General features: G+C 47.3%; 1 protein-coding gene across 1 annotated transcript in view; it reads right to left on the reverse strand.

The window, feature by feature from the left end:
* Positions 1–1,975, reverse strand: part of PCP4 (Purkinje cell protein 4) — a 60,285-nt gene extending 58,310 nt beyond the window's left edge. Inside the window, exon 1 of the mRNA XM_042903124.1 lies at positions 1,843–1,975. Within this exon, the coding sequence (XP_042759058.1) occupies positions 1,843–1,851 (9 nt within the window). The 5' untranslated portion in view covers positions 1,852–1,975. The remainder of the gene's footprint in view (positions 1–1,842) is intronic.
* Between the last annotated feature and the right edge of the window lie 20,523 nt (positions 1,976–22,498).

Here is a 22,498-nt window from a genome sequence, read left to right on the forward strand (position 1 = left end):
GGGCGGCCGCAGAGCTGCCCTAATTTTATGTGCAGCAGAAATGAGGCTGTGACCCTAATCGTGGGCTGAGCTGTGGGACGTGTGCTCTCTCCCGGGGGACCCACGGTGAGGTGAACACCGCCGAGCTGAAGCATTCTGGAAAGCTCATGTGTTCACGACGCCGGGCTTCAGCCTCAGCTGCAGATGGGGTGACAGCCGGAGGGGACCCAGCAGGAACACCACGACCCCAGAAGAGCCCGGGGGGGAGCCGACTATCGAAGGAGGGCCCCCAGCGCTGTACTGCTTTGTGACTCCTCCTCTGGGAAGCCCACTCTCCACAGCCAGCCATGGCTTCTTGCGAGCACAGGTTGCTGACCCAGGGTGGAAGCTTCTGAAGTCTCGTGGAGTCCACCAGGAGGCTGCAAGGCACAGAGGCCTGGTCCTTCTCGCCCTGTCTCTGCTCCAGGCCCCAGCTCCCTTTCCCTCGCCCCCTCCCCACCCTCCTCCGGCTCCTTCTGTGGCTCCCGGTGTGCAGAAACCGCGCCCCCCCCCCCCCACCCGGCGGTCGGCCGCCCAGCAAGGCCGCCCAAGCCCTGCCCTTTGCTAGCGCCGACTTTGAACCGGCTGACCTTGAACTTCTCTCTGCCTCAGTTTCCTCATCTGTCAATGGGGAATAAATACCAGCACCTACCTCACAGGATTTGAGGGGGCAAATAAGGTAACACAAGTGGAGCGCGATGCCAAGCTGGGGGCTGAGAACAGACAAAAGTGAGGTGCACTGGCCTTACTGGAGCACCCCCCCAGCCTTATCTGGGGCTGAGAGGCTTACAGCCCTCCCATCTTCCTCCACACTTGCCCCCTTCCTCACTCGAGCCCTTGGCTCCGTCCCAAACCCCATTCCTAAACCGTCTACGCTTTGTCTCCTCTGTCTTCCTGTCATGTTTATGTCAAAAGTCGCCCATCGGAGAGACAAACGCAGTGAAGACGCCTCTTATTTCTGAAGTCGTTAATTTTACTCTAGAATTCCCAAAAAAAGGATCACCCATCTGTCAAAAAAAAAAGACAGAGAAGATAAAAGTAATTATTTAAGTGCCGACCAAAAGGAAATAAAAACGGACTTGTCTCCACTACTGAGCTGAATTAGAGGGTGGTTTGTACAACCCCAAACCTGCCTCGTTTAAAAGAAAGAGAACGTGATCTTTTTGAAATAAAATGAGCTATCTATAGGTTTGCCCCCAACAAAATACCGTCTCTATAAACATATTCAGAGAAGGGACTTGCAACCAGAAGAAATGTAGCTGTTCTTATGTCAAAGTCTCTCCGGTGCCCGAGCCCCATCCCTACACACAGATTTTTCATGGTTCGAGCGATTTGCCTCTTTTACTGACGCTCTAACTAGCTGCAGATGTAGTTTGTGCGGCCGAGCCGTGCAGTCCTTCCCCCACGTCTCTTCCAAGGCTGACTGTCACCGGCTGGCCCGCCTGCCAGCGTCCTGAAAGCCATCCACCAAAGCAAACACGTGAGGACAGGCGGGAAGCACAGCAAACCTCCGGCGAGGCTGAGACCCTCGGCTTTCTCTCCCGAGGTGTCCAACCCAAAGCACTTTCCAAAGTCACGATTAAATCAGAAGCCAACAAGCCATCCCTTTCTTTCCAAGGCGAATTTTTAAAAAGTTGCAAACTTCACCAACCTCTCTGCACCTGCCACCGCAAACCAGGATAGCAACAGGGGTCAGCCCTCCGAGCAAAGAGTCACAGGGCTGATCGACCACCACCCGGAGACCCTTGGCGTCTCCCGAGACCCACTGTGGCCAGCGCACTGGTCACCCCCAAGTCTCCCTCTCCAAGGACGAGGGCCACTCACCTCACTCATGTTGCTGTAACGCGGCAGCCGCGGGATCCCTGCGCTCAGCACCGTGCTCAGCACCCGGATCGCTGCTCAGGGGTCGCTCTTCCACCGGTCCTGGCTTTTCTCTTAAAAAGGGCTGCCCGGTGGCATCATGCCTCCCGTAAGCCAATGAGATTCATTCACCTGTCTGCACGCCTCGCAGACATCCGAGAGCACGAGGGGCCACCTAGTGGAGCCAGGTGGGAAGTGAGCTGGGTCTCAGCCCCACATTCTGCCAAGGGAAAGAGCTGCTAGATTTGTGCGTGGGTTTTTTTTTTTTCTTTTTTAAAGGTCAAAGTCAGAGGTACAAAGATCATCACCGGTTTGCCATCGTTTACTAATTCAAGGGTCCAGGATTCAAATACGTTTTCAACGTCAGTGAAAAGAATGTTTGCATCTCAGAGGAAGGGCAGTTCTGGAAACACCAGCCCATGCTCGCTCGCTCTCGCTCTCTCTCTCTCTCTCTCTCTCCCCCTCGCTTTCCCAGGAGCTGCGGCTTCCCCTGTTCTTTGTGGCACAGATCCCAGACTTCCAGGAGAACATTCTCCACTGCTCCCGCCCCAACCCCAAATCTGCCAGGCTGTTCGTATCCCGGGCACCTCCTCCCTTGGCAAGAGGTCATAGCAGCGCTGGGACATCGACTTGGAGAGTCAGGCTGTGACAAGAGAGGAAGTCTCCGGCCTTATCTGTGTGGTCATAAACTTCACCAGCATCCGGAGGGAGATGCGGGCTGGACCGTGGAATCTGTTAAAGATTTCATTGCTGCAGCCTGTCCAGCCCCTCTGTAAAGAGGTTCAGTCCTTTTGCCTGGACTTGTGAGACCCCGAAGAGCCTTCACGGCACCCAAGTGAAGCCTTGACTTTCACAACCGGGATCATGGCCAGTGCAGGGAATGAGGTGGGTGCCGCGGCCTGTCTCGTTGGCCCAGGGCTGATCAGGACACCCTCTGGCAACTTGCCAGCTCCAGGTTGGCCCTGGGTTCACGCGGGATTCTCGGACAGTGACGCCCTGTCATGGCGGATACGCCAAATGATGACTAATAACTCTTCAAAGGACCTATGGGAGATACAAGCATATCCAAGTGACAGCTACCAGGTGGGTAAATACACGAGAAACTGGGCAGTTATTACAGTCCTCAGATGCCCCGCGGGGGCCTCACCCATCACCCCACATGGGGAGACTCTGCCAATAGCTGTATGATGAACCAACACTGAGCTCGGGCCTGTCTCTGATTCCCTCCATTGTCTTCTATCTGGCCAACGCCACAGTGGCCTCTCCTTTCACCTCCTTTCTCAGGGCTACCTCGGCGAGTGAGAGAAAAGCCACACATCCCCAGTGGGTACCAGCGAGTACACGCCACCTGCGGAGGCTGAGGCCGGGAGCCAGGGCTCAGAGCTCTTGCATCTACCATACGAATGTGAGTGACCACAAACAGAAAGCAGCAAGAAACACAAAACTCCTAAGGCTTGTGGGAGCCAATCTTCTTAACTTATAGCCACTTTACATGGGAATGTGTCTACAGAAAGTCCCCTTCCAATGGGAAGACAGGTACATTCATTATAATAACTCTTCGTTCACAGAGAAACAGAGATGGGTTATATACAGTAAAACCTTGATTTGCGAGCATGATTCGTTCTGGAAACATGCTTGTAATCCAAAGCACTTGTATATCAAAGCAAACTTCAAGAACCATTGGCTCAGTTGTGATCCCGTCACGTGCTACTCATATTGCAAGACATCACCCGTTTATCGAGTTAAAATTTATTAGAACTGTTTGGTCATCTTGCGGAACACTCACAGAACAAGTTACTCACAATCCGAGGTTTTACTGTTTACCTATTTGTCTATCCCAACCACACGAATCTTTTGCGAACAAAGGAGCTGCCTGCCAGCACATTCTTACAGCATCTTCCTCATTCTTTTCCTCCCCCACCCCTCCTTGTCACACGTGGGAGGGCCCAGACAGGATGCCTTTAGTGTCCCCCAGTGGTTGGGAGTGGGAGACAGAGGAGGGTGGGTCTGCCCAGGCGCAGCCGACTGGAAGAAGAGGGACGGGGCTCCCTTCTCTGCATGAATGGCAAAACCACACCTTCCCCAGGGAAAGCCTGTCTGGTTGGGGATTTTGAGCACCCAGTGCTTGCCTGACGAGGGTCCCTTGTGTGGTTTTGTAGGCTATGCTCAGGCAGAGGGGACAAATAGAGGAGACACAGAGGACCAGCCAGTGCTCTGCTGGCCTGGTTGTAGTGCAGACATGAATTTTCTCATAACACAAGTGCACATACGGATTTACAACAGCTTGGGGTTTGGGGAGCAGTAAACGGCTGCTAGTGTTTCCAGGGGAGGGGCCAGAACTGGTGTCCGGGATGGGCTGTGGCTTTGCCAAGGAGAGTATACAATTTGGAACAAATCGGGGGTTATAAAGGGTATGGAAGAGAGGATAGATGGCATTATGGGCTGAATTACGTCCCCTCCAAAATTCATATATTGAGGTCCTAACTCTCCAGTACCTCAAAATGTGACTGTATTTAGAAATAGAGGAGATAGAGCCATAAAAGAGGTATGTAAGCTAAAGTGAGACCATATGGGTGGGCCCTAATCAAATAGGATTGGTGTCCATATAAGAAGAGGAGATTAGGACACAGACCCATCACAGAAGGAAGACCCTGTGAAGACACAGGGAGAAGAAGATGGCCATCTACAAACCAAGGAAAAAGACCTGAGAAGAAACCAACCCTTGGTCTTGGCCTTCCAGCTTCCAGCCTCCAGAATCGTGAGAGGATACATTTCTGTCGTCGAAACCACCCAGCCTGTGGTACTTTGTGGCAGCCCTAGAAAACTAATACAGATGTCATAGCAAGTGCTGGAGAAGACTTTTAGGGAAAGAATAGAAGGATCTCAAGGGGAGTTAGACCAGTATTTGCCATGTAGCATGCAACTTAACCCTGTGGATTTCCCTGGGACACCGTTCATAACACAGTTATCTCCAATCGATGGGTCATGGAGCTGTTTTAAACACAAAGTGAAGTTGAGTGTGCCCATAGAGCAGCCATGGGAAACCAGGACCTGGGGGTTACACATAATGCATCCCAGGGTGCACCCCACACAGTTCTGGTTCCACATTTGCTCAGGGGACAGCTGCACAGGCACTCGGGCACTGAATGTTCCTTCTATCATTCCCCAGCAGGTAGGCCCTGGGACCACAGCTCCCAGCCCCATCCCTTGTCTTGGGGCAGTGGTGTCCCCACAGACCAGCCATCAGACCAAGGATTGCAAAGAGTCCCTGGACCTCATCTTGGAATCCCAAGGGATAAGGGCAGTAAGTAGATGGTCTTTAAACTTTTCCAGGTGGTTCCAATAAGCAGTCAAGTTTGAGGATCATTGTTTAGAACAGTGATCACACAATACACACACACACACACACACACACACACACACACACACACTTCTCACGCACTCCTTCCAAACTTTCGCTCCCTCCTGCCTCCTGCCCATCCTCCTCCCTCTACCTCCTTTTAGAATCCATGTGGCCCTCTCACATGAGTCATGTTAGCCAAACACTGTATTACATGGTAGATGGAGTCATGAACCAGAAGCTTAGAACTTGAGTCCTTGACTTGAGCGATGGTTTTCCACGTGACCTTGGCAAAGCCTCACCATTCCTCAGTGTCTCATCTCCTCCACTGGTGCTTTCAATCTTAAAAATTAATTTAAGAAATATTAAAATTGTGCATCTGCCAACCTAAGCAAAAATAGAAACAACAGATATATTGAGCTGAGAAATAAATTTTGAAAGAACTTCAGGAGAATTAGACGCACAGCTTCATATATTAGATCTTGGGGAATACTTCAACATTGCTGAGTTAAGATCCAGACATGGGGCTCTATAATTTATGAAAAAAAAACAGATAATATGGATAGATTATTTTCATCTTCTTGGGAGCGTGATTCTGCCTGAAGGTGCAGACTTGAACCAAGCAATCTTTCAAAATCCTCCTTTAGGGTTATTTATAGGGCCACTGTATATTGATGACCTGGGGCTTTTCATCAGACTTTTATACCAAATGCATCATATATATACAATTTCAGAGGGTGTGGGAGCTTTAAAAAAAACCGACACCCTGCGTCATTTTCCTGCCTTTGCTTCTCTACTTCCTTGTGAACGCCATGCACAGGTGCAGCACGGGCTTCGTCCCTAAACGTGGAAGGCATGGACGGAGGGAGAAGGAGGTCATCCTCCTAGGACAGAGATTTCCCGGCCCAACGTCGGTGACTGGACCCCTCCCTCCATTCTGCCTTCACTGTCCCCCCAAACAGGAGGCCCCTGCGGTCCCTGGGTGTCTATGCAGCCCCCATCCCTAAGGCTCAGCATTCCCTAGTCCAAAGGGTGGACCCAGTGAGCTCCTGCTTTTGGTCCCCAACCTTGCGTCCTGCTGCCTTGAATTTTAATCTCCTTTGCAGATTCTAGCCCTCAGCCAACCTCTGGAGGCCACGTGGCCCAGAGCCAGGAAGCCACTCTGGCTATGGCCACAATTGTAGACATGCAATGTAGTTCTACAGACCTCTCCAGGAAACACTTGTTTATTCCAACGACTGATTCGGGTGCGTGCTGGCTTGCACAGGTCTTGATTCTCCCCTCCTGGCCTTTAAGCTTGTGGACAGAGGGTGAGGCCATCCCCTTCTGTTCTCTCTCCCATCCCCTATGTGTGCACGGAGTTAGTTGTCAAAAACACTCCCAAACACAGCGCCTGGGTGGCTCAGTCAACTAAGTGTCCAACTCTTGATTTCAGCTCCAGTCATGATCGCAGGGTTCCATGAGTTTGAGAGGCTCGGGTCATGATCTCATAGTTCCATGGGTTCGAGCCCTGAGTTGGAATCCGTACCCACAGTGACAGCCTTCTTGGGATTCTCTCTCTGTCTCTCTCTTTCTGTCTCTGTCTCAAAATAAATAAATAAACTTAAAAAAAAAAAAAAGCCCACTTCCAAACAAGTAAGTTTTCTACTGGCCACTGAGTATAGAAGCTGCTGAATAAAGAAAACTCTTTTCTCTATAAAATGAAAAGATTTACCTTCCAAGGTAAGAATTTTGTCTTTTAAAAGTGAAAAAAGGGGTGCCTGGGTGGCTCAGTCGGTTAAGCGTCCAACTTAGGTTTAAGTCATGATCTCACGGTTTGTGGGTTTGAGCCCCACTTCAGGCTCTGTGTTGACAGTGCAGTATTGTTCTCTCTGCTCCTCCCCCACTCATGATCTCTCTCTCTCTCTAAAATAAATAAACATTTTTTTAAATTAAAGGAAAAATAGATTAACAGAAGAAACATTAGGCGGTGGCTTCCCAAGGTTTTAGCAAATAATATTGCACGGCTGCTGTCCTGCCCCGCCCCCTTCATTCCCATCCAGCAAGAGTGTTTCCCCATCTCTTCTGTCACCCCTAACTGGGCACTCTGCATCAGAGATGTGTACATCTTATTATTTCTTGGAGACATTGGAAATTTGTTACCCTCGGGCACTCCCCCTCCCTCCATCCCTCCCCCTCCATGGCTCGCACTTTCCTGAAACAACTTGTGTTTACTACATATGCAATTTCCAGCCCACCTTGGCACGCTGTGAGGTCACTTTTTCTTTAAAAGTCACCAGAAAATAGGAGAGAAAAGGGGATGGTGTGGGAGGCAGACACGGACAGGTCAGATCTGGGCACCTGTCTTGTCTTATCTTCCAATGTCAAGTGCTACAGGCCCACCGGAAGCCACTATTGTTCTTCAGGTTTAAATTACTCCGTTTATGGAGGAAAAGGTCATCTTACAACCTGCAGTCCCTTTTAGCTCAATTAAAGGTCCAAGGCTGTCCTGGGGATAAGTTCTGCCTGGAGAGCTCGCAGAGCCCATGTCACCCTCCTCAGCTCCCTCTTTGATGAAAAGGTCAGCGGTGTTTGCATTCAAAGAGCCCCCCCCCCCCAATCCCATCTCTGACGCCTGGATCCCTGGCCCATCGCTGAAGGCCATGCCTGTCCTGCTGGTAAGGCTGTCTGCTCCCAGCAGTCACGATGGCTCTCAGAATTGTGCTTTGTTGAGTTTCTAACTATTTTCCCTGCGTGCACTTCCTGCACAGGTGAACTCCTCCAGTTCATGCTTCAGCAACTCTTCCCAAAATTTCAAATCAGTGATTCTGAAGAGCCAGCCCACTTGTCTGGCATTATAGGCTGAATAGCATCCCCCCAACTTCATACCTTGAAGACCTAAACCCGATGCAGCTGTATGTAGAATGGGGTCTTTACCGACACAATTAAAGCTAAATGGGGTCATAAGGGTGGGGCCCCACTCCAAAGGGGCTGGCGTTCTTATAAAAAGAGGAGGATATACTATGGACACACATGCACGAAGAAAAGCCGTGTGAGGACATGGGGAGTAGGCAGCGTCTACAAGCCAAGGAGAGAGGCCTTCGGAAGAAACCAGCCCTGCTGAAACCTTGATCTTGGGCTTCCAGCCTCCAGGACTGAGAGACATAAATGTGTGTGGTCTTCTGCCGTGGTGGCCTGAGCAGACTCAGACATCTGGACCACGGCTGAGGTTCTCTCTAGAGGACACTCTAGGGGAGCCCCCTGGCCCGCACACTCCTAGGATGGAAGTGCTTGTTCCCAAGGTGCTGGGTGTTGGTGAGGGACTCAGCCCTCGACTCAGTCCTCCCTCGGAGGCTGCTCTCAGCCAAAGGGCCCTGTTTGCTCAGGGTCATCATGTCATTCAGGTGACCACCCACATCCAGTTCTGTCAGCTCCACATCCAACCAATGCCTGGCCCCTTATCTCAACTCAGGACAACTCTACAGGGTCATCCATTCCAGCTCCAAAGCTTCCTGTTGGATCATCTGAGGCATTTGTTCTGTCTGGATCACAGCCTGAATCCCCCTCTCTCCAGGGAGCCATTCCAGAAATAGGTGAGAAAGACAATTAGCAGGACAATGGAAGGAGAAGGCTGTTGCTGGGGAAGTCAAGGCCATAGAGAAAAATAAGGCAAGGCCGAGAGTGATTAACCAGGAAATGAAGGCTGAGTGTGGAACCCAGGGCTTCTCGAGCAGCAAACAGAAATTCTCATGTCCTATGACTGTGGGCAGAAAAAGAGGAACACGCCCAAGACTAACTACAGTGTAGCCAAATGCCAGAGAAAGCAAGTTCTCTTAATCTATGCCAAAGTCACGGTCTATGGGAGGGAAAAAGATCCTGAGTCGTGGGTAGATGCATGCAAATATCTTGAGCCCCCAGGTCCCTCTGATCACTCTGGGACTACAGCACTGGCCTCCTCCTCCCTGTTGAAGGCTAGTGTTCTTGGTACTTGAAGATGGTACGGAGGCTTCTCTCTTGCAAGACAGCACATGCCTATGCCAGGCCTTCCCCGCCTCCCTTCCTGACTGCCAGACTCATAACCAGAGTTAAATCACTATATAAGCTGGCACAAGTGTTGAGCCTGGTAAGGGAAGAACTCAAAGGAGCTTGGGGCTTGGCCAACACGTACTGGCAGAAGCCATGATGAAAATGCATATGCAGCTGGGTTCTGAGTTTTAGATGGAGGCAGAAAGCCAGAGGTGGGGACAAGAGAAAGTTTATTGAGATGGGAAAACTCTCCTATGATGGAACACTCATCATTCAGCCAAGACCCCAAGAGGTGATTCCAACAAGCTGCTCGAATGGCTTTGGAACCTTGAAGGAAGTGGTGGTTCACACTGAGTGAGGTAGAAATGCCAGAACTGCTAAGGGAAAAAAAAAAGAGGAAGAGAGGATCAAAAGGCTCAGTGATGAGGGCATGCTAGGGGTATATGCTATCATACCATATAACTTTGGATAAATATGCAGTGAGGGCTTTGCCTTTACCAAGGCAATAAGAAATGTGCTTCCAACAGCACTGAGTAGCACAGTGGTATCTATTCTACTCAGGCCAGGACTGTTGCAAGGGCCAATACAGAACCAGGCTTCCTGATGGCAACAGGGATGATAGGATCCAGAAATAATGGAGGCCAAGTGGCAACAGTCAACCATTGAAAGCAGGTGGGTGCAATAATCAAGATGAGTGGAAGGGTCTGAGAGCAGCCAGTGGGCTTGACTCACAGAGCGCTATGTTGATAGATGTTAACAGAACACAGCATCCATAGACACAGCATATAAAGGCACCACAAAGGGCCTTTCTCAGTCTATACTAGTGCTTCTTAGAGGAGGATCAAGGGGACCGCCCCCCCACCCCCACCCAGGGGACGCTGGCAATGTCTGCAGACATTTTTTGGTGTCGCAACTGGGAGGAAACATTTGTGAGATCAGGTCAGGGAGAGTCTTATGACACTTAATGTGTAGAGACCAGGGTTGTTGATAAATTTCCTATGATATTCTCAACAGTCTCCCACAACAAAGAATCATCTGGGGCAACATGTGCTGAGGATGAGAAACCCTAATCGAGGTAAACATGTCTGTACGAGGATCTATACAAATCTGTACAAGGATCCCCAGGTGAGTAATCAAGAGGCTGAGGGCAAGCATCCCAATAACAAGTCAAGATTCCTTGCCCAGTTTTCAATCTGAGCCAGTTCACAGACTCAGAAGCAGTCAACCGAAAAGGGGGCCAGGTCTCCAGGGAAAAGGACCCACCCACATCATAGCCATAGTGAGTAGTGTTAACTTTCCCAGTTATTCCTCAGAAGGACCCATGACCATTTTCTTGAGTAACTATAAAATAAAAAAGAGAATACCCTAAAATTTAGACGACTGTTGAATACAGGGTACAAGTGGAAACTGGGAACTCAAAGCATTAGCCTGTCTGTTAGCGTATAAGGGAGCTGAGTGTAAATGGTGTCCCGGCACAGGTGCAACACAGAGTGGGTCCACTGGAAATAGACATATTTGGCAATGGGCAGAATCTCCACAATGGACCCATGCTTGTGGTGTAAGAGCTCTCATTGTGGGGACAGCCAAGTAAAATCTCTGAAACCACCCCACCCCAGCCAAAATGATCATAAAAAAAAACAGTATCATATTCCAACAGAATAGCAGAGATCAGTGCCACCCTTAAAGACCAAAAGGAGACTGGAGTGTTGGTTTCCAACTTATCTTTACTTAGTTCACCAGTCTGATCTCTACAGAAGCCAGACAGACCCTGGAAGACGTCAGTAGAGTTGCACAATCCCAACCAAACAGCAGCCCAACACGGGGCTCGAACTCACAGACTGTGAGATCGTGACCTGAGCCGAAGTCGGATGCTTAACCGACATGCTGTGCCAGACATGGTATCTCTCCCAGAGGAGACTGATGTGGCCTCAGGTATGTGGTGTGTGGTCATTGATCTGGCAAGTGTGTTGTCTTCCTTCTTTATTAAGAAGGAGAACTGCTGCACCTACAGGGCTCACTTGGTTAAGTGTCCAGCTCTTGGTTTCGGCTTGAGTCATGATCTGAAGGTTCGTGAGTTCAAGCCTGGCATTGGGCTCTGCACTGACAGGATGGAGCCTGCTTGGGGTTCTCTCTCTCTGCCCCTCCCCTCCTCCCACGCCTGCACACTCTCTCTCAAAATAAGTAAATAAACTTAAAAAAAAATAAAAGGAAGATTAGAAGGTGTGAGCCCCCTGATATGACGCCATCCCTCAAGGAGATCAGCCAACCCTTTGGTTGCAAGCTGACATCTTTAGACCCCTACCCTGGAAGAGACAGTAATTCACCTTAACTGGAATGGGCATATATTCTGGTGTATTTCCTTTGCTGCCCACAGGCCTCTATCTATCCAATTCTAGCACCACTGTCTGGAGGTTTAAAGAGCATTTAATCCACCGATACAGAATATTGCATAACATCACCTTGGACAGTGTTGCATTTCATGTCAGCCAAGGTTTGATAGAGGGCTAGAGAGTGTATACCATGGAAGTCTGAAAAACACAATGAGGGCATTGCTTTCACCAGGGGGCACCAGGGAGACCAAGGTTTGCAAGACTGGATGGCAGAGAAGAGGTTGCTGTAGTGAGAGAGCTGCAGAAGGTTCCCTGGTGCCTTGGACTGAATACTGATCTTTGCAAAAAATACCCTCTGAAACCAAAGTGGAGGAAACTTCCCAATGCTGGGGAAAGAGCCCCTGGACAATTCCTGGAGATGCCACAGAACTGGAAATCATTCCTGTTCCCACCAGCCAAAATGGAGTGACCTTGAAATACACAGGCTTTGGGGCGCCTGGGTGGCTCAGTCGGTTGAACATCCGACTTCGGCCCAGGTCATGATCTTGCGGTCCGTGGGTTCGAGCCCCGCGTCGGGCTCTGTGCTGACAGCTCGGAGCCTGGAGCCTGTTTCAGATTCTGTGTCTCCCTCTCTCTCTGACCCTCCCCTGTTCATGCTCTGTCTCTCTCTGTCTCAAAAATAAATAAACATTAAAAAAAAATTAAAAAAAAAAAAAAAGAAATACACAGGCCTTGCCTTAGAAGTAGGGTTAAATTAGTTCCTGAATAAAGGGTGTTCTTGGCTCGCCACAACAGAGCCTAACACCAGCCCTCAAAAGACTCAAAGTGACCCACAGTTCACTTAATTACATGCCAGGAAAACAACCCATCACTCTTTAAAGGACTACAGTAAAATTAGCACCCCACAATATGACATTCGTAATGTCGAGGATCCAAAAATGACCAGGCATGCAAAAAAAGCATGAAAATAACTATTGTTCATTTCATAGACACAACTGCAGAGATGGTGGGCTTGTAGACTCTCTTTCATACAGCCCCATTCTACGATTCTATATCTGGGATTCTGCAAACCACATTTCAAGTTGGCCAGCCATTCCCTTCCAGAATCCACCAAGGGAGAGCATGGATGGTCAGGATTCTGCAAGCCTGGAGGTGGCAGGACGGGTGTGTTCCTTCCTGTTCCCTTCTTGCTCCTTCTGTTTGATCCCTGTTCCCATTGGTGGCCGTGCTTCTTCACCTCAAGACTGGCAATTCCTCCAGACTTGATCTAGTTAGTGGTTTTCCCCACATCTGCAGAACCAGTCTCCCTACACTCCCCACAAGAGACACTGCACCAGCAGAACGACACCTGCTTGACAGAGGTCTGAACTTCAATTCCCTGAGGTCCTTCCCCTAAGCTTCTAGATTTTAATAATCCCAGATTCTTCCCTTTGTTCACCAGCCCCCAGGTTGATAGCTGCCTTCAAGAGACACCTCTATGACAACTTAGAATTCTCTTTTTGCCTCTTTGGTCAGCCATTCAGCAACTGTACGGCTCATTATCAACTGTTATACAAACGTTTGTCTGGGTGAAAGCCAGTGTGGTTCCTGCCTCCTGATGACCCCATCTGTGTAGCCCCTGATGCAGGTGACTTATTACACTTAGTTCCCACAAAACTGAGTAAGATAGGCAATTTTATTAACCTCATTTTTTTCAAAGAACATGCAGTTCAGAGAAGTTAGTAATTTCCCCAGAATCCCAAAGTTAGTAACTGTGAAGTCTTACCTTTAGAAATAAGCAGTCTGACTCCAAAATTTGTGTGCTTGAAAATACCATGGAAAAATTCCTGCATAGGAGCACATATGATGATATGGTTGGACTCATTGATATCAAAGGAAATGTCCATTCAAGGGCTATCAAGGGATTGGTAGAATTCATAAATATCACAGTGGCAGTTTACGATTACAAGAGCATCCCAGAGAAGGCAATGTGGGTCATATTGGAGGCAATGAGTCTCACATCTCAGTGTCTATGTGAGAATCTCCAAGTGATCTTGGAAATAAAAATGCCAGGGACATGGGTAATTTAGCTGTTGTTACCCACGATATTAACTTCCAATTCCCTGAATTCAGACAATCCAACTATTTTCCCTCAAGAAAAATTTGTATGGTAATCAAAATTTAAAATTTGATCATGGTTTTTCTTCTTGGATGTATTAACACAGTGGATACCACTAATATTGTTCTCTCCTGCCCCTTAATAGAATCTTTCTTGTACTAGGAGTTATACTGCATACAAAAGCAAGACAAAGACATGGTGTGTGTGTGTGTGTGTGTGTGTGTGTGTGTGTGTGTGTGTGATGTGGAAGCTGGGGAAAGGGGCGACAGTAAGTAAACAACCATAATATATTCCCAGTGGCATCTTCTCCTACACCAACTTGTACAGCATTTAAGTGGGTCATGAAAGAATTATATATGGTCATCACTATCTGGACCTAATGCATATGTCAGTAGAATGCTGGGAAATTGTGCTAATATCTTTCAAAATGAAAGCAAAAATGAGGTCCAAAATTAATCTGCAAAACCTTCATGTCATTTTGGTTCTTTCCAGACTATAAAATATTAGCATAAAAAGTGGTAAGTTCCTTCCATTTAATATGAATACTTGCTTTAAATAATTCCAAATACTAAATCATGCTGGAGAACTTATTACCAACATTGTAAAATTAGGAAAAATCTCAGTCAATTAAACGCAGGAAACTAAAAGTCTTTAGAAAAATTTAATCCCCTAATTAAACAGCTGAGGGGTGGGAGCAGCAAGTAGAATGTTCCACCAGAGCAGCCTCAGAGTTACTGGCCTCGTAAATGAGATAGTTTGACGAAAGCATCATTGTGGTGACTGAAGCTTAAGAATGCATAAACGCCATTAGACACTTGCATCCCAAAAGGCAAGGCCATTTTCATCATATAGAGAAACTGACCAGAAAAAGGCTTCTGAAAAGGCTTCCAAAAAATGGTTTCCTCTTCTGAAAAAAAAATAGTTTCTGCAACCACATACCTGCAAGTCAAAAACATTTTGGGTAATAACATTCCATTCAGTGGCCCAATTTTGGCCTGAACAGTCTAAGGGCCAGAATGCCATCTACAGCAACATCCTTACCCAGAACATTACAGTGTAGACAAGCTCACTGCCCACTCCCACGTAAACACATACCGCTTAATTGTAATAGCAATGCCTTTAATAAGATCCATGGACAGAAGTAATCCTTTAGGGTCCTATGCACCCTTTGATTTCTAGTGCCACAGAAAAATACCTAGAACTACATGAGGTATTTCAACTATTGAAAGAGCAGCCAGAAACTTGTGAAAATACCAGCCTAGGGGGTAGAGATATAGGGAATTAGGTGAATAGCTACAGGAAGGGGTTTCGCCCCTGGGAGAAGGGAGGGGGCCCACCAGCGCCTCCGTGGCAGGCCAGTGGTACTCACCGTATGTAGTTTGGCATGGGAGGACCAAGGACTGGAGAAGATAGGAGAGGGTGGAGCCAAGACACAGGAAGGGAGGAGCCAGTGGAAGTTCCCCTAGAGGTCACCCAAAGAATTGCTGAGTGCAGGAGACAGAGAAGCCCAGAGCCAAGGGATAGAAAGGGCCTGAGATTATGAGTAAGTGAATCATGCTCCAAATGAGAAGAGTTAGGCAGGGCCAGCTACGTCAGCATCCTGGAGTCAGGAGGCCAGACTGCATCTCGAGGTACAGAAGGGAGGTAATTATGGGCATGAAGAATTCTTATAGGTGAAAACTGGACTGAATTAACAGGTTAACAAAAAGGGAATCCATGGGTACTAGTATCAGTTGACCGAGCACCAACTCAACATACATCTGCCAGGAATGCATCTTCTGTTACTGGCCATTGTACTTTTCCAGTTGAATGCATGGTGTGGTTAGTCTACCGGACCAGGATATCACTGGGCTCACTCACCTCAGAAAGTGCAGAGTACAGTTCCCAGAGCAGAAAAAAAAAAGGAAGTACTTCTCTCAGTCTGGACCCAGAGGCATGAGCAACAAGGAGGTTTTACCTGATTGCATTAGTCCCTGCCTCCCTTCAACAGTGTCTAAATTTTGTTCACCTTATCCATCTGTGAAGGGGCTTTGGCTTGAAGCTTCAGAAGAAGTGAGACTTTTTGCAGTGATGAGGGACCGAGGAAAGTTGCTGGATGAAATGTGGTATAAGTCTGTCCCTCTCTGGAGTAAAGGCCTGAGGGCTATAAACAGATGAAACTCCACTGTCTCCTGTGTGCTCGTCAAAGATCAACAAGCTTGACACCAGAAGTGGTAAAGACAAACTTCATTCAGTCATAATTATTCCAATAGAGAAGAGGGTCCAGCATGAACTGAACTCAACTTCCTGGACAAAAATCAAGGGACTTTGTAAAGGCCTGGATGTGCTAATAGAAAGCACTAAGGGGTATTAAGTGGCATTGGTCCATGTGATTAGGCCACTTGGATTTGTTCATTGGTGCTTATTCACAGAGAAACAAACTTCACATGTCTTTAGGAGAGAGGGCAGTGGTACAGGTTAGAGTATGGCATCCACTGACGTTAGGCCCTCACCCTCCCGCAGGGACTGAGAGCAAGGAGCAAGCAATGAGTTATCTCCTTGAATGTTACCCCAGGACAGCTTTGGGGCCCTTGAGAATATAGCTCTATGTGGTAGATTTATATTCCAAGGGGCAGAGAAAGAATGCTCTTTCTATAATGTCTATAATGACATATAATGTCTATAATGACAAGCTTTCTAAAGTAGCAGCTCTGTGAGGAGATTCAGAGGGCTATCTCCCTACCCCCAGGTTTTGGAAGCATTGAGCTCCCCCAGACAGGACTTAAGGGAGGGCAGTCATCATCCTAGAGACACAGCCTTGAGCTGTTAGAAACTATGCTAGTGTTTGCTTAAGTCTCTTAGTGTGGGGTGGGAGGTGAAATCATCTGTGCTGAGAGTCTGCAGATTTTATAAGCCAAGGTTGAAGACTAGTCAAAAAGAGGGCTCAGAGGGCCTGACTAGAGTTTGGTCAAGAGAGCATCTTTGTCAAGCTGTATCATTATCTCTTTGAGCCTCACCATCCTCTCCATGAAGCCACATCGTCTTCTCCATGAGTCACACTGTCTTCTCCATGAACTTCAACATCATCTCCAGAGCCTCACCGTCTTCTCCCTGAATTGTCTTAGTGAGATCCCGGAGGACGCTTATGACCACAGTGGACCCATGTGGATAATCCAGGAGAATCTTCCCACCTCAAAACCATTAACTTAATCACACCTGCAAAGTCCCTTTTGCCCTGCAAGGTAATATATTCACATGTCCCATGAATTAAGATGCAGACATGGGGCGCCTGGGTGGCGCAGTCGGTTAAGCGTCCGACTTCAGCCAGGTCACGATCTCGCGGTCCGTGAGTTCCAGCCCCGCGTCGGGCTCTGGGCTGACGGCTCAGAGCCTGGAGCCTGCTTCCGATTCTGTGTCTCCCTCTCTCTCTGCCCCTCCCCCGTTCATGCTCTGTCTCTCTCTGTCCCAAAAATAAATAAAAAACGTTGAAAAAAAAATTAAAAAAAAAAAAAAAAAGATGCAGACATATTTGTGGAAGTCATTATTCTGCTGGCCTCCCTGCCCACATCCCACAACTCAGAAATGAAAGTGTGAGGATTACTACGACAGCAGCTACAGTGCCTAGAGCTGAGAGGGCATCTGCACAGATGTGTGTGTGCCAGGGCTTCTGGATGGACAGAGCCACCATCACAGTCTACCTCTCTGTGTCTCTTACACACACACACTCTGCCATCCTGAAGCTCTGGACCATGGGAAATCCCAACTCTATTCAACAGGCCATCCTCTCGCCCCCTGAGGTGTGAGCAAAGATAAATGAGTGAATGGGGTTCAGACACGAATCATCCAGATGGAGGCCTGGGGTACAGCCACGGGCTCTGCAGGAGCTGGGTTACAGTCCAAAACACCAGAAGTTACCTAGAACGCTGATCAGTCACCTGGACAGTTGATGCTGGCAAAAAAATTCCAAGAAACTCTCAGATCTCCAAGAATTTCCCCAAGTGCCTGATGAGCTGAGAATCTGATTCCCATTGTATAATAGGCACATTTCATTAAAAAAAAAATGAAGTGTATTCTTTTTCCACAATGATGGGATCTAATACTTGTAATTATAAAAATAAGAGTGGTATAAATGTCTACTGTTGTCATGGCTCCTTTCAGCATCTGAGGATGGGATTTATTCACACATAATTCTGTTAATCAATGTTGGAGCTATTATTTCCAAGTAGCTTGGTGACTTTGATGAAGATAAAGCCTTCAAGATAATTAAGCTGGAATACTTAAGCAGTGCCGATCCAAGCACAAGGAAAATAGCTACTCTTATTGCCCACAAAACATCCACGGGATGAAAAGGATTCGGACGCAATGGTTATTTGATGTAGAAAGCACCCATGTTCTTACTTCAAGATGAAGTCCAATTATAATAAAGTATTTCCATTTTATGAAAATTAGCTACACAATAAATAGGTAAATATTGGATACATTTCCAGATGAACAACAAGACCAAATTCAAAGAAGGATTTCAAAGGGGTAAAAATGTTTTTAAGTACAGAAACCAGGAAATTTTCCTTTGGAAATTGTTTAGTTAATAACAGCTGCCAGTTTCACAGGTAATTTGCCTTTTTCATTATGGAAAATTCACCTTGAACAATGGAAGCTAAGTTTTTCTGCTCTAAAAATATTAACCTCCCGTGGAGTCAAATTGATGAGTGTCTTCTCATTTGCATGAAAGATAACTTTATTTTCTGACGAGAGAGTCTGAAGAATGGTTCATCTTCCACATTCTATCATGTGTGCACAAAGGTAGAGCAGGTACAGTTCTCTTGCTTAGGCTTATCTTAGTTTCAAAACCAGCAGCCACTTCCAACTGGTGTCAGCCAAAGAGAAGGATTGATTGCAGGGAGGTGGGCTGTGTCCTAGAATCCAAGGACAAGAAGGCAGGTGATCAAGAAGGAGGCTGGACTTGGGACCTGGAGAGTCCCTGGAGGGACGGATTTAGGAAACCAGCAGGTATTGATGATTGGCTTCTACCTTCTTTCCTCACTAACTGGCCTTCCCAGGTACTCAAGGTCACATATGAATAGAAGATGGCCACCCACAAGCCCAAGTTCACATGTGTGGTTTCTGCTGCACAGGGTTTCTGTGTGTACATGTGGCCAGATTTCCCAGAAATTAACCCAGCTTAGCTAGGTGCCCACCCCTGGATGGCTTGACTATGTCCAGGAAAAAAAATCATGGCCCCAGCGGCTGGCCCTGACACTGGCAGTCTCAGATCTTTTTGTCTGAAGAAACCTGGCATTCATTTGGGCCACGCTGCTAAAGAGGAAGCAGTTGACATTGCAGCACAATGACTGGTCATTGTTCAGGACCTCCGCACACTTTGCAGCTTACTTAGTCCCCTTGTTCCACCTAGTAAATGCCAAAAGGGCCCCCTCCCCAGTCACTGTGACACTAAACCAGCCCCCTGAAGTGCCTCCTCAGAATACAGTGTTGCATCCTGTTGAAAAGCCCCGAATTTCAGTCCAAGCATTTTGAAACACACATGTGTGGGTCCTGTCCTGGCCCCAGAGCAAGGTGGAAACACACAAGCTATTTAGAATAAGATGGCTGGCTCTGCCAGCCTACCAGCCATGTGGCCTGAAGCAAATACCTTAATCTCCCTCACCCGTGGCTCTTCACCATCCAAAGCTTGAATTAAATGATACCTCCCCCTTAGATCTATTGTGAGGATTAGGTGAAATTGGGTATTAGGTTGAACCATAGGAAATGTCCAGTTTTATAGGTCAAACACTTGAATAATCTGCAATTTCATAGGGTTTCAACCAACATTTCAGGGCTATAGCACAGCGCTTGGCACATAATAAGAGTCAATAAATGGTAAATATGAATCCTACAAGGATGCAAATTAAACTTGGATGATGCAAAATGCACTAAAAAAAATAACTTCTAGGTAAGAACATTGTGTCCCACCCCCTGACCTTGGGCACAACATAGCACGTGCCGTTAACTAAGGTATAAACAATGGTGGGAAGAAAATCCTTTGGGGAAATTTTAAACGCTATCTGTGACAGCTCATGACAATTGGAAGGGCAAAAAGGAGGTATCATCCCAGTGGAGACTTAGAGTATGGTGGCCAGCTGTCCTCTGCTTATGGAAAATACTGGAGAAAGCTATTATCTGTGATGACTCATCAGTCTTCCTCAGGAAGACAAAACAAAGCTTTCTTCTCCTCCCCAGCAAGCAGGAATCAGGTCTTGGAATGGTAGCTCAAGGGGTTATGGGCTTGGACATGGATTTCATTTTTAATTATTCCAGGCTTACCTTTTGCATAATTTTGCATAAAAGAAATAACTTTTATTTCAAGCTCCCCAAGTCCCTAACCTGTCACTTGCATGCAGATGCCACCCTCTGGCCCTCCAACTGGCCACGGGTCAGGAAAGCACAGAAGCATTAACTGACTGCGTACAGCATGAGAATTTTCCTTGGCACTTTCCACTGGCAGTTAACTTTTAATTAAAAGGCAAAAAAGACATTAATTATCAGTTAACAAATTTCAATCTCTATTCAGACAAGGGAATTAATGTGTTTAAAAAAGGCCTCAATAATTATTTCTTGCAGTTTAGAAAGGGTGATGATAAAAGTATACCTCTGCCTCCACTCTTCTTTTCTGGTTTCAAGAAACTTGATGAAAGGGCAGCCATACCCAACACCTGTTTGCCAGGGCTCTAGATTTAGGGGCCATGTTATTCTAAATAACTTCAGGAGGAAGGGCACCTAAGCCTAGCAGAAAAGGAAGCTGTGGGCATGCTGGTCACCTTTGGAAGTTGGGTCCTGCCTGAGATCCCCTTTCAGACTGTTCTCTCTGGAAGCTTGTGCCTGCTTTGCCCCTGACAGAGCCTGGGTCTCCAAATGCAGGTAGGAATGACTTGTACTGCCCACCTCCAAGTCAAGATGGATTTTCTGTTCAGTCAAAAAGCTCAAAGGAAAACATTTCCAGGTGGGAAAGCAGGAGAGTTCTCCTCTCTCATGACCCTATAGTTATGTTGGCAGAACTTCCCAGTGGAGAACAACGGCTTTCCACTGCTCTTGTTGAGTTGTTTATACCTTGTGACTTCTTCCCCCAAAAACCTTCTTCTAAGAAAGCCTCCCACTTTTTTCCAGAATGGCCATTTTCTTTCCTTCCTTTCTTGGAAGGGAAATTGAACTAGTAACTCTTACTTGATAAGCGTAAGTAAGTCAGCCACTGGGAATGGAAAGTAGAAGGGGGTCAAAGGCTCTCAGCTCCTCAGATTAAATAGTGCTCCCAGATAGCGATGCCAGATGGGCAACATGCTGGGAGGCCATCAGCCCCATGAATAAATTAAAACCTGAGTCAAATATAGCTAAAACATTTTTTTTCATTTGATAGACCCTAATGCAGGTTGCTTTTTAGCTCCTCTGTCAGACCACAAGCACATATTGAGGTCACAGGACCAAGGGCTCCCCTGGGCTCACACATTGTAGACCAAAGGGCTGAGGAGAAAGCTTTGCAAAGGTGAAGCAAAAGACAGTGCTGACCCACTGTGGTCAAAGACACTGTACCTCCCCCCACCTACCCACCCATCCCTATCTCTCGGCCTTCCCTGCCACTCTCCCAATCTCTTTTTCTCTCTAGCTCCCAAACATCCTGGTGCTCAATCCCCTAAGGAGGTGGATTTGGGAACATCCGAACCCAAACACAGATTCCCTCTCCCACTCAGTGGGACCACACCACGGGACATACAACTTACCTTCCGCCCCCAACCCTGACACACACAGCAAATGTGAACAAAAACTTTATTAATTCAGGCAGGACTAGAGCAGGAGAGGAAGGAAGGAAGGAAGGAAGGAAGGAAGGAAGGAAGGAAGGAAGGGGAAAACGAGGGAGGGCAGGAGGGAAGGGAGGAAAAGAAGAAGAAAAGGAGAGAGAACAGAAGGAGTCTCCTTATGCACTGATATACTGTACTTCCAAGATATACCATCCAGTGAAAATTGTGCCGCCCTTCGTCTAAGGAGGAGAGTAAAACTGTATACATATATACCACCCAGGCTCCCTCCAGCACTCTCCCCGACCCCCTGACAGCACCTCCTCCTGGCTGATGGGCAAGAAGGCTAGTCAGTGCACTTCACAGGGCAGCTTTTAGGCTGACAGGGCAGAAGAGAGCATAAAATGGACATTGAGGGCAAGTAGAGGATCATAGCACAGGGCAGGTGGGAGATGGAATGGGTGGAAACATCTCATTGTTTTGAATTTCAAGTCTTGCAAATATATTTCCTATTTTAAAAAATTAATATAAAGTAAAATTTAAATATTCAAATAAGTCAATCATTGGGACACCACAGGACCCAAGATGAGAGAAACAACAGTGTGCCCTGTGAATATACCCTTCAGCCCCACTGGTCCATGAAATTGGAAGAGAAGAGGGGGATCTCTTCGTGCTCCAGACTGGAATCAAAAAATTCAAATAGAGTCAAAAACAATAACAAAAGCAAAGCATGACACGTAGAATTTAGCGGGGGCTTTGGTCGAATTTTATTATATCCTCCAATAACTTGCAAGCCTATGAATTGAGAACACAGACACTGTTCCAATCATTGGGAAAGATTTGGAGGTAAACAATCTCATTAGAATAGTGTCCTCCTTCCTGCAGATGAAGACAAACCCATTCACAGCCAGCAAGGAGGCTCCTGTAATGGAAGCTGGCCCTGGGAAGAAGCCAAACACTCCTGGGCACAATCATACCAGGGTTTATTGCTTTGCAAGGGGGCAACAACAAGGTCATGTTGTAGAAGCAACATCCCTCTCATTGGGTGAGACCAACTGCCTTGTCTCCAAGAAGTAATAACGCTCAC

Source organism: Panthera leo, chromosome C2 (genome assembly GCF_018350215.1).
Source record: "Panthera leo isolate Ple1 chromosome C2, P.leo_Ple1_pat1.1, whole genome shotgun sequence".
NCBI classification, from domain to species: Eukaryota; Metazoa; Chordata; class Mammalia; order Carnivora; family Felidae; genus Panthera; species Panthera leo.